Here is a 13,048-nt window from a genome sequence, read left to right as displayed (position 1 = left end):
CACTTCTCTTTTGTAAAGTAAATCTGAACAGCCTATATGGGCATCTACATCAACTATATGATTTGCCTGAGGAGCTGGACAGGACAAAAAAAAAAAAAAAAATCTATTTGTGGCGGACGTAATTCTTTCGTGGCGGGCCGCCACAAATAAATGAATGTGTGGGAAACACTGTTGTGTTATGGTGCGGCTGTTCTCCCGAATGTGTAGCTTGTGTGCTATTGTGTGCTTAGCTGTTGTGTAGCTGCTCGCTCCTCGTCGCCTATAGCCTAGCATGTTGACGTTTTTGTGACTGACTAGACTAAAATAGAAGAAATGTTGTGTTTATTGGAGAACATTTAGATGTTAACTGTCTGTCCAACTTTACACACACTGCAGGACTGCCTGTATCGGACATTTTTAGATGATATCATCCAATTTTGGCTGATATCTCATCTGGGCACGTCTACCTGAGAGTTGTATTTGAAGTAGGAGTTGTACGTGCACTAGTTAATAGTTTTATGATGTAGTTTTTATCCCGTCTGCCCTTCATCAGTCCAACCCAACAAGACTGAATAATGAGGGTTTTCACAATAAAGGTCTGATTGATTGATGAGTGTCTACTTAGTGTATCTCCATCGTGGCACAAAAGCTGCTCCACTGTGCCGTACATGCAAGTTTTTCAACTGATCTCAAAGTTTATATATAAATGCCCTCAATTATTTACACCTTCTCTCAGGATGTGCGTTTACCTGCGTGTCGTCTGCCTCGCTTTGGGACTTTCCTTACCTGACTGAGGGCTTTTGGCCAAGTGGAAGAAGCACTTTCCCCCAAAATATTCCTTCTTTTTCGGGCAAAAATCTGTCGGCTGTGGGAACATGACACATTTTGTCACAAGTTTGCGCCTTCATGTGTTCGTCTGGAAACCAGGAAGCAGAGTGTCAGGTTCAAACACTGATGGCATCTATTAAACAGACAAAGAAGCAAGGAATTAAACAGAGACAGTATTCAATTTGGCTCAATTGAGGAGAAACGTCTGGGCTGTACTCTTGAACAGTCTCCACCACGCTCTGACCAAAGATTGTACGCCTCCTCTTTTATTTGGACTTTCCCTGATTACATGGCAACAGCTGTTTCTAAGGGAGGGGGGTCATAAACAGCCATCGCCTTTGTTACAAAACAGTTCAAAGAAAAGGTCGGTTCAAAGAAAAGGTCGTAAACAGTTCAAAGAAAAGATGCCTGGAGCTTGCGTCAGGTCCTGCTTCCTCTCCGCTTTGTAGATCTCGGGTCAAGATAAAATCTTCTTGTGGATTACAATAAAAGAAAGAAACCGACGCCTTCATGTTGCTTCCCCACCGAGAATTTTACTGTAAAATTGACGGTGTTTTTACACCAAATTGCTGTAAATTGGAAATCAGTACATTACTATTATTATTTTAAACTGGAATTGTTTTTACTGTAAAATCTACTAAATCATTACTTTATAAAAAAAAAAAAAGGTACCATTTTCAGCAGACAGTTTTTTTTTACTGTAACATAAAACTTGTTTTAATTACATTACAATGTATTATAAAGGAAAAATTGTACCACTGTTATTTTTACGGTAAGATTCTGGTGACGCAGCTCCCTGTTTTTTACTGTAAAATCTGTGGTGGTTTTTACAGTGTATTACTGTACATTGAAAAAGATGGTACCACTTTTACAGTAAAATTCTGGCAACAAAGCAAGCCGAAAGTTGTTGTTTTTCACCGTGAAATGGACATATTTGTTATTTGTGGTGTACAGTATTATTAATGTAAAACGTTACCACAGTTATTTTTATTGAACAATTTTGTGTAAATGAAAAAACAAAACCACTTTTACGGTAAAATTCTGGCGGCTGAGCAGCCTTTTTTTTTTTATCGGAAAATTTGCCAAAATGTTTTTCCTTTACTGTGTATTATTATTAATGAAAAACGCTACCACTGTAATTTTACAGTATAATTCTGGTAAAAGAGCTGCCATTTAGTTTTTTTTACCATAAAACTACAGAATTACTGTAAAAATAGTAGCACTGTTATTTTTACGGTAAGATTCTGCTGATAAGCTCCCAGTTTTATTACTGTAAAGTCTTTAGTTGTTGTTTTTACAGTGTTTTACTGTAAATGGAAAAAAATGGTACCCCTTTTACAGTAAAATTCTGGCAACAGAGCAAGCCGAAAGTTGTTGTTTTTTCACCGTGAAATGGATACATTTGTTATTTGTGGTGTACAGTATTATTAATGTAAAACGTTACCACAGTTATTTTTATTGAACAATTTTGTGTAAATGAAAAAACAAAACCACTTTTACGGTAAAATTCTGGCAGCAGAGCATCCTTTTTTTTTTAATCTGAAAATGTACACGTTTTTTTTCCCCTTACTGTGTATTATTATTCATGAAAACGGTACCACTGTAATTTTACAGTATAATTCTGGTAAAAGAGCTGCCGTTTTGTTTTTTTTACCATAAAACTACAGAATTATTGTTACTGTAAAAATAGTAGTGTTAGAATAATTGTTTGTAAGTTATCACAAAAAACTTTGTATTACATTGTGTTCCTGAAAAGAAGACAAAAGGACAGGGGCTGTCTTTGAAACGTACCAAGAAGAATGCTCGTAAAACTCCACTGGGACTTCAAAGCAGACAGATGGCAGGATCTGCCCAACTTCCAGGCGAACTCTTTTTGAAGTATTTTATGGAACTCTCTTTGAACTATTCGGCAACCGAAGGCAACGCTGTTTACGACCCACTTCCCCCTGGAAGCAGCTGTGGTCAGGTGGGGGGAGTAAGTCAAATAAAGAAGGAGTGCAATCTTGTGGCAGAGCGTGGTTGAAGACTGTACAGAGTTACGGTCGCCATGTTTCTCGTCAATATTGAGTCCAAATTTAATTCTGTATCTGTTTGATTCTTTGCCTCTTGTCTTGTTTAATAATGTCATCAGTGTTTGAACCTTACAAGTAGCACTGTTATTTTTACGGTAAAATTCTTCTGATAAGCTCCCAGTTTTATTACTGTAAAGTCTTTAGTTGTTGTTCTTACAGTGTATTACTGAAAATTGAAAAAAATCGTACCACTTTTACAGTAAAATTCTCATCGGAAAATGTACACGTTTTTTTCCCTCTTACTGTGTATTACTATTAATGAAAAACGGTACCACTGTAATTTTACAGTATAATTCTGGTAAAAGAGCTGCCTTTTTTTTAAGTAGCACTGTTATTTTTACGGTAAAATTCTGGTGATAAGCTTCCAGTTTTAGTACTGTAAAGTCTTTAGTTGTTTTTTTTTTACAGTATTACTGTAAATTGAAAAATCAAACCACTCTTATTTTTACGGTAACAGTTTGGTGACTGAGTGCCGTAAAATCTCCTGACTATTTTTACAGTCCAGGGGGAAAAACAGGAAGCAAAATAAAAGCGCTTGACAGGAAATTAACACAAAAAATAGAATAGAATGGACTTTATTGTCATTATATTTGCATATAACGAGATTAAGGACTCCAACTTAAGGTGCGGTAGTGGGAACAAATATGGGATAAAAATAATTTACAGAAGGGGTAATAAAAATAAAAGCAAGGACAATGGGAAATAACACAAATTTTGTTGGAATTTTCGCTCTTTTTCCTGTTTTTCCCCCACACACACTCAGAGGACACTTAAATAGAAGCAGTATGAAATAATATGAGTTAAGTTTTTAATGTCGCACTTCAGTCGTGTTGAATAGTGTGTCCCTAATGAAGTGTCCTCTGTGCTCGTCCACCAGCCGGACCCTCACGACCGAGACCTGGCCATCCGTCCCTTCCTGGAGCACTGCGAGAACACCCACATGACCATCTGGCTGGGCATCGTCTACGCCTACAAGGGCCTGCTGATGGTGCGGCCGCACTACATCCCTCGCCGGGCCACGCCTCTAAGGTCTCCTTCTTGTCCCCCGCAGTTGTTCGGCTGCTTCCTGGCCTGGGAGACGCGCAACGTCAGCATCCCCGCCCTCAACGACAGCAAGTACATCGGCATGAGCGTCTACAACGTGGGCATCATGTGCATCATCGGCGCCGCCGTCTCCTTCCTGACCAGGGACCAGCCCAACGTCCAGTTCTGCATCGTGGCGCTGGTCATCATCTTCTGCAGCACCATCACGCTCTGCCTGGTCTTTGTCCCCAAGGTGGGTGTGGCCCCTTCTCGGTCGTCACGGTAACCCTCAATGACCGCTCTTGCAGTTCGTCTCCATGAGGACCAACCCCGACGCCGCCACGCAGAACCGCAGGCTGAAGTTCACCCAGAACCAGAAGAAGGAGGACTCCAAGACGTCCACCTCCGTCACCAGCGTCAACCAGGCCAACACCTCCAGACTGGATGCTCTGCAGACCGACAACCACCGCCTGCGCATGAGGATCACTGAGGTGACGCTCAAAGATCCTCTATATCAGGGGTCACCAACCTTTTTGAAAGCAAGAGCTACTTCTTGGGTACTGATTAATGCGAAGGGCTACCAGTTTGATACACACTTAAATAAATTGCCAGAAATAGCCAATTTGCTCAATTTACCTTTAACTCTGTTATTATTAATAATTAATGATATTTACACTTAATTGAACGGTTTAAAAGAGGAGAAAACATGAAAAAAATGACAATTAAAATTTGAAACATAGTTTATCTTCAATTTCGACTCTTTAAATTCAACCGAAAAAAAGAAGAGAAAAACTAGCTAATTGGAATCTTTTTGAAAAAATTAAAAATAGAATTCATGGAACATCATTAGTAATTTTTCCCAATTAAGATTCATTTTAGAATTTTGATGACATGTTTTAAATAGGTTAAAATCCAATCTACACTTTGTTAGAATATATAACAAATTGGACCAAGCTATATTTCTAACAAAGACAAATCATTATTTCTTTTAGATTTTCCAGAACAAAAATTTTAAAAGAAATTCAAAAGACTTTGAAATAAGATTTAAATTTGATTCTACAGATTTTCTAGATTTGCCAGAATAACTTTTTTGAATTTTAATCATAATAAGTTTGAAGAAATATTTCACAAATATTCTTCGTCGAAAAAACAGAAGCTAAAATGAAGAATTAAATTAAAATGTATTTATTATTCTTTACAATAAAAAAAATAAATTTACTTGAACATTGATTTACATTGTCAGGAAAGAAGAGGAAGGAATATAAAAGGTAAAAAGGTATATGTGTTTAAAAATCCTAAAATCATTTTTAAGGTTGTATTTTTTCTCTAAAATTGTCTTTCTGAAAGTTATAAGAAGCAAAGTAAATAAAAATAATGAATTTATTTAAACAAGTGAAGACCAAGTCTTTAAAATATTTTCTTGGATTTTCAAATTCTATTTGAGTTTTGTCTCTCTTAGAATTAAAAATGTCGGGCAAAGCTAGACCAGCTTGCTAGTAAATAAATAAAATTAAAAAAATAGAGGCTGCTATTTGAGCTATTTTTAGAACAGGCCAGCAGGCTACTCATCTGGTCCTTACGGGCTACCTGGTGCCCGCGGGCACCGCGTTGGTGACCCCTGCTCTATATGAAAGATGCACTCAGGAATCTTACGTCAGTGTTAGTCAAAGATCCTCTATATAAAAGAGGCACGCCACTCTTCTTAAGAATCTTCTCTGTGTTAGTCAAAGATCCTCTATACCCCAGATGCACTGTGCTGTTTTTAGTAATAATAATAATAATAGATTTTATTTGTAAAAAAGCACTTTACATTGAGTAAACAACCTCAAAGTGCTACACTGTATTAAAAAAAGATAATAAAAAATAAATACAAATAAAAACTAGAACAGCCAAATAGCTAAAACTAGTATGCATATATCTTTAAAAAAAAACGCCTTTTTAAAAAGAAGGGTTTTTAAGCCTTTTTTAAAAACATCCACAGTCTGTGGTGCCCTCAGGTGGTCAGGGAGAGCGTTCCACAGACTGGGAGCGGCGGAGCAGAAAGCCCTGTCTCCCATTGTTCGTAGCTTCTGTCCTCGGCGGTTGGAGGAGGTTAGCCTGTCTAGTAATCTTCTGTCAGTGTAAGTCAAAGATCCTCTATATGAAAGAAGCACTCCTTCTCTCAGTGTTAGTCAAAGATCCTTTATATGAAAGAAGCACTCCGCTGTTTTCAGGATCCTTCTCTCAGTGTTAGTCAAAGATCCTCCTAATGACAAAAATGCTCTGCTGTATTTTAGGAATCTTCTGTCAAAGTGTTAGTCAAAGATCCTCTATATGACAGAACCACTCTGCTGTATTGAGGAATTGTCTGTCAAAGTGTTAGTCAAAGATCGTCTATATGAAAGAAGCACTCCGCTGTTTTCAGGATCATTCTCTCAGTGTTAGTCAAAGATCCTTTATATGAAAGAAGCACGCCGCTGTTCTTAGGAATCTTCTCTGTGTTAGTCAAAGATCCTCAATGCCTCAGATGCACTCTGCTGTTTTTAAGAATCTTCTGTCAGTGTTAGTCAAAGATCCTCCTAATAACAAAAATGCTCTGCTGTATTTAGGAATTGTCTGTCAAAGTGTCAGTCAAAGATCCTCTATATCAGTGGTCCCCAACCTTTTTGTAGCTGGGGACCGGTCAAGGCTTGAAAATTTGTTCCACGGACCGGGGGGGGGGGGATTTTTTTTAATTTATTTTTTTTATTTTTTTTTATAAAGAAATACAATCATGTGTGCTTACGGACTGTATCCCTGCAGACTGTATTGATCTATATTGATATATAATGTATATATTGTGTTTTTTATGTTGATTTAATTTATAAAAAAAATAAATAAATAAAAAATATATTTTTTTATTTTTTATTTTTTAATTAAATTTCTTGCGCGGCCCGGTACCAATCGGTCCGCGGCCCGGTGGTTGGGGACCACTGCTCTATATCACAGAAGCACTCTGCTGTTTTTAGGAATCTTCTTTCAAAGTGTTAGTCAAAGATCCTCTATAAGAAAGAAGCACTCTGCTGTTTTTTAGCAGTCTTCTGTCAAAGTGTTAGTTAAAGATCCTCTACATGACAGAACCACTCTGCTGTATTTAGGAATTGTCTGTCAAAGTGTTAGTCAAAGATCCTCTATATAAAAGAATCACTCTGCTGTTTTTTTAGCGATCTTCTGTCAAAGTGTTAGTCAAAGATCCTCGATACCACAGAAGCATTATGCTGCTTTTAGGAATCTTCTGTCAGTGTTAGTCAAATATCCTCTATATGACAAACACTGTGCTGTTTTTTGGAATCTTTAGTCAAAGTGTTAGTCAAAGATCCTTTATATGAAAGAAGCACTCTGCTGTTTTTTAGCGATCTTCTGTCAAAGTGTTAGTCAAAGATCCTCTATACCACAGAAGCATTATGATGCTTTTAGGAATCTTCTGTCAGTGTTACTCAAAGATCCTCTATATGACAGAAACGCTCTGCTGTTTTTTTGGAATCGTTTCTCAAAGTGTTATATTAAAAGATCCTCAATATGACAGAACCACTCTGCTGTATATAGGAATTGTCTGTCAAAGTGTTAGTCAAAGATCCTCTATATGAAAGAAGCACTCTGCTGTATTTAGGAATTGTCTGTCAAAGTGTGAGTCAAAGATCCTCTATATGAAAGAAGCACTCTGCTGTATTTAGGAATTGTCTGTCAAAGTGTGAGTCAAAGATCCTCTATATGAAAGAAGCACTCTGCTGTATTTAGGAATTGTCTGTCAAAGTGTGAGTCAAAGATCCTCTATATGAAAGAAGCACTCTGCTGTATTTAGGAATTGTCTGTCAAAGTGTGAGTCAAAGATCCTCTATACCACAGAAGCACTCTGCTGTTTTTAGCAATCTTCTGTCAAAGTGCTAATCAAAGATCAACTATACGACAGAAGCACTCTGCTGTTTTTGAGGAGCAACTGCAAAAAGCTGATTGCATGAGAGGTTGTTTGGGAGCGTTAGTTGACGGGTGTTGTTGTGTCAGCTGGACAAAGAACTGGAGGAAGTGACCATGCAGCTGCAGGACACGCCTGAGAAGACTCCCTACATCAAACACAACCACTACCCCGACGCCAACAACATCCTCAGCATACGCAACTTCACTGACGGCAAAGGTACTACTGACTTCTACATGAGATGTTGCATGAGATAACATAGTCTAGATGACAAGATGAGATGTTAGATGGGACCATTGGACAATAAATGAGAAAATGATATGCAAGATGAGTCTGAATGAGAACATTAGATGAGAAGATGAGAAGATGAGATGTTGGTTGAGAGAGTCTAGATGTTAGATGAGAAGATGAAATGTTAGATGGGAACATTGGACAATAGATGAGAAAATGATATGCAAGATGAGTCTGAATGAGAACATTAGATGAGAAGATGAGATAACAGAGTCTAGGTGAGATGTTGGATAAGAGAGTCTAGATGTTAGATGAGAAGATGAGATGTTGGATAAGAGAGTCTAGATGTTAAATGAGAAGATGAGATGTTGGTTGAGAGAGTCTAGATGTTAGATGAGAAGTTGAGATGTTGGATGAGAGAGTCTAAATGTTAGATGAGAAGATGAGATGTTAGATGGGAACATTGGACAATAGATGAGAAAATGATATGCAAGATGAGTCTGAATGAGAACATTAGATGAGAAGACACCGAGGATGTCGTTGTGGCTTGTACAGCCCTTTGAGACACTAGTGATTTAGGGCTATATAAATAAACATTGATTGATTGATTGATTGATTGAAGATGAGATAACAGAGTCTAGGTGAGATGTTGGATAAGAGAGTCTAGATGTTAGATGAGAAGATGAGATGTTGGTTGAGAGAGTCTAGATGTTAGATGAGAAGATGAGATGTTGGATGAGAGAGTCTAGATGTTAGATGAGAAGATGAGATGTTGGATGAGAAGATGAGATGTTGGTTGAGGGAGTCTAGATGTTAGATGAGAAGTTGAGATGTTGGATGAGAGAGTCTAGATGTTAGATGAGAAGATGAGATGTTGGATGAGAGAGTGTAGATGTTAGATGAGAAGATGAGATGTTGGTTGAGAGAGTCTAGATGTTAGATGAGAAGTTGAGATGTTGGATGAGAGACTCTAGATGAGAAGATGAGATGTTGGATGAGAGAGTCTAGATGTTAGATGAGAAGATGAGATGTTGGTTGAGAGAGTCTAGATGTTAGATGAGATGTTGGATGAGAGAGTCTAGATGTTAGATGAGAAGATGAGATGTTGGTTGAGAGAGTCTAGATGTTAGATGAGAAGATGAGATGTTGGATGAGAGAGTCTAGATGTTAGATGAGAAGATGAGATGTTGGTTGAGAGAGTCTAGATGTTAGATGAGAAGATGAGATGTTGGATGAGAGAGTCTAGATGTTAGATGAGAAGATGAGATGTTGGACAAGAGAGTCTAGATGTTAAATGAGAAGATGAGATGTTGGTTGAGAGAGTCTAGATGTTAGATGAGAAGATGAGATGATGGACAAGAGAGTCTAGATGTTGGATGAGAAGATGAGATGTTGGTTGAGGGAGTCTAGATGTTAGATGAGGAGTTGAGATGTTGGATGAGAGAGTCTAAATGTTAGATGAGAAGATGAGATGTTAGATTGGAACATTGGACAATAGATGAGAAAATGATATGCAAGATGAGTCTGAATGAGAACATTAGATGAGAAGATGAGATAACAGAGTCTAGATGATATGTTGGTTGAGAGAGTCTAGATGAGAAGATGAGATGTTGGTTGAGAGAGTCTAGATGTTAGATGAGAAGATGAGATGTTGGACAAGAGAGTCTAGATCTTAGATGAGAAGATGAGATGTTGGTTGAGAGAGTCTAGATGTTAGATGAGAAGATGAGATGTTGGATGAGAGAGTAGATGTTAGATGAGATGTTGGATAAGAGAGTCTAGATGTTAGATGAGAAGATGAGATGTTGGATAAGAGAGTCTAGATGTTAGATGAGAAGATGAGATGTTGGATGAGAGAGTCTAGATGTTCGATGAGAAGATGAAATGTTGGATAAGAGAGTCTAGATGTTAGATGAGAAGATGAGATGTTGGTTGAGAGAGTCTACATGTTAGATGAAAAGATGAGATGTTGGATAAGAGAGTCTAGATGTTAGATGAGAAGTTGAGATGTTGGATGAGAGACTCTAGATGAGAAGATGAGATGTTGGATGAGAGAGTCTAGATGTTAGATGAGAAGATGAGATGTTGGTTGAGAGAGTCTAGATGTTAGATGAGAAGATGAGATGTTGGATGAGAGAGTCTAGATGTTAGATGAGAAGATGAGATGTTGGTTGAGAGAGTCTAGATGTTAGATGAGAAGATGAGATGTTGGATGAGAGAGTCTAGATGTTAGATGAGAAGATGAGATGTTGGTTGAGAGAGTCTAGATGTTAGATGAGAAGATGAGATGTTGGATGAGAGAGTCTAGATGTTAGATGAGAAGATGAGATGTTGGACAAGAGAGTCTAGATGTTAAATGAGAAGATGAGATGTTGGTTGAGAGAGTCTAGATGTTAGATGAGAAGATGAGATGATGGACAAGAGAGTCTAGATGTTGGATGAGAAGATGAGATGTTGGTTGAGGGAGTCTAGATGTTAGATGAGGAGTTGAGATGTTGGATGAGAGAGTCTAAATGTTAGATGAGAAGATGAGATGTTAGATTGGAACATTGGACAATAGATGAGAAAATGATATGCAAGATGAGTCTGAATGAGAACATTAGATGAGAAGATGAGATAACAGAGTCTAGATGATATGTTGGTTGAGAGAGTCTAGATGAGAAGATGAGATGTTGGTTGAGAGAGTCTAGATGTTAGATGAGAAGATGAGATGTTGGACAAGAGAGTCTAGATCTTAGATGAGAAGATGAGATGTTGGTTGAGAGAGTCTAGATGTTAGATGAGAAGATGAGATGTTGGATGAGAGAGTAGATGTTAGATGAGATGTTGGATAAGAGAGTCTAGATGTTAGATGAGAAGATGAGATGTTGGATAAGAGAGTCTAGATGTTAGATGAGAAGATGAGATGTTGGATGAGAGAGTCTAGATGTTCGATGAGAAGATGAAATGTTGGATAAGAGAGTCTAGATGTTAGATGAGAAGATGAGATGTTGGTTGAGAGAGTCTACATGTTAGATGAGAAGATGAGATGTTGGTTGAGAGAGTCTAGATGTTAGATGATGAGATGATGGACAAGAGAGTCTAGATGTTGGATGAGAAGATATGTTGGTTGAGGGAGTCTAGATGTTAGATGAGGAGTTGAGATGTTGGATGAGAGAGTCTAAATGTTAGATGAGAAGATGAGATGTTAGATTGGAACATTGGACAATAGATGAGAAAATTATATGCAAGATGAGTCTGAATGAGAACATTAGATGAGAAAATTAGATAACAGAGTCTAGATGATATGTTGGTTGAGAGAGTCTAGATGTTAGATGAGAAGATGAGATGTTGGTTGAGAGAGTCTAGATGTTAGATGAGAAGATGAGATGTTGGATGAGAGAGTCTAGATGTTAGATGAGAAGATGAGATGTTGGATGAGAGAGTCTAGATGTTAGATGAGAAGATAAGATGTTGGATAAGAGAGTCTAGATGTTAGATGAGAAGATGAGATGTTGGTTGAGAGAGTCTAGATGTTAGATGAGAAGATGAGATGTTGGTTGAGAGAGTCTAGATGTTAGATGAGAAGATGAGATGTTGGATGAGAGAGTCTAAATGTTAGATGAGAAGATGAGATGTTAGATTGGAACATTGGACAATAGATGAGAAAATGATATGCAAGATGAGTCTGAATGAGAACATTAGATGAGAAAATGAGATAACAGAGTCTAGATGAGATGTTGGTTGAGAGAGTCTAGATGTTAGATGAGAAGATGAGATGTTGGTTGAGAGAGTCTAGATGTTAGATGAGAAGATGAGATGTTGGATGAGAGAGTCTAGATGTTAGATGAGAAGATGAGATGTTGGATGAGAGAGTCTAGATGTTAGATGAGAAGATGAGATGTTGGATGAGAGAGTCTAGATGTTAGATGAGAAGATGAGATGTTGGATGAGAGAGTCTAGATGTTAGATGAGAAGATGAGATGTTGGATGAGAGAGTCTAGATGTTAGATGAGAATATGAGATGTTGGATGAGAGAGTCTAGATGTTAGATGAGATGTTGGATGAGAGAGTAGATGTTAGATGAGAAGATGAGATGTTGGATGAGAGAGTAGATGAGAAGATGAGATGTTGGATGAGATAACAGAGTGTAGATGAGATAAAAGAGTGTAGATGTTGGATGATAATAATAATGTGAGATATAAGGTAAGTGAAAGATGACAATGATGAAGCTGAAAGTAGCAAACATGGAGGCTGATGATGATGATGATGATGGTGTTGGTGCAGACGCTGACAGGAGCCTCCTGAAGAACCATCTGGAGCAGAAGCCTCAGGGCCAGTGGGGCTCCATGGATCCTTCCAGAATAACTCGCGGTCCTTTGGAGGACATCAACTCCCCTGAACAGTGAGATCTTCTTCTTCTACTTCTTCTTCTTCTTCTTCTTCTTCTCTGGTCCTGCCAGCTTCACTAGCATCCTGCAGACCACCAGCATCACTAGTGTCCTGCAGACCACCAGCATCACTATGGTCCTGCAGACCACCAGCATCACTAGCGTCCTGCAGACCACCAGCATCACTAGTGTCCTGCAGACCACCAGCATCACTAGTGTCCTGCAGACCACCAGCATCACTATGGTCCTGCAGACCACCAGCATCACTAGGGTCCTGCAGACCACCAGCATCACTAGGGTCCTGCAGACCACCAGCATCACTAGGGTCCTGCAGACCACCAGCATCACTAGTGTCCTGCAGACCACCAGCATCACTAGTGTCCTGCAGACCACCAGCATCACTAGCATCCTGCAGACCACCAGCATCACTAGGGTCCTGCAGACCACCAGCATCACTAGCATCCTGCAGACCACCAGCATCACTAGCATCCTGCAGACCACCAGCATCACTAGTGTCCTGCAGACCACCAGCATCACTATGGTCCTGCAGACCACCAGCATCACTAGCATCCTGCAGACCACCAGCATCACTAGTGTCCTGCAGACCACCAGCA

The 13,048-nt window shown here is 38.7% G+C and overlaps 1 protein-coding gene across 4 annotated transcripts in view; it reads left to right on the top strand.

Annotated features, from left to right (window-relative positions):
- Positions 1-13,048, top strand: part of gabbr2 (gamma-aminobutyric acid (GABA) B receptor, 2) — a 353,468-nt gene that overhangs the window by 327,701 nt on the left and 12,719 nt on the right. For all 4 annotated transcript variants that reach the window (XM_062047202.1, XM_062047203.1, XM_062047205.1 and 1 more), the window contains 5 exons: positions 3,757-3,867; positions 3,931-4,155; positions 4,211-4,393; positions 7,923-8,052; positions 12,331-12,448. In XM_062047202.1, the coding sequence (XP_061903186.1) occupies positions 3,757-3,867; positions 3,931-4,155; positions 4,211-4,393; positions 7,923-8,052; positions 12,331-12,448 (767 nt within the window). The remainder of the gene's footprint in view (positions 1-3,756; positions 3,868-3,930; positions 4,156-4,210; positions 4,394-7,922; positions 8,053-12,330; positions 12,449-13,048) is intronic.

The sequence above is a fragment of the Entelurus aequoreus genome, linkage group LG05, assembly GCF_033978785.1.
Source record: "Entelurus aequoreus isolate RoL-2023_Sb linkage group LG05, RoL_Eaeq_v1.1, whole genome shotgun sequence".
In the NCBI taxonomy this organism is placed as follows: domain Eukaryota; kingdom Metazoa; phylum Chordata; class Actinopteri; order Syngnathiformes; family Syngnathidae; genus Entelurus; species Entelurus aequoreus.
Note: the sequence above shows the minus strand (reverse complement) of the source record. Positions and strands in the feature narration are given on the sequence as shown.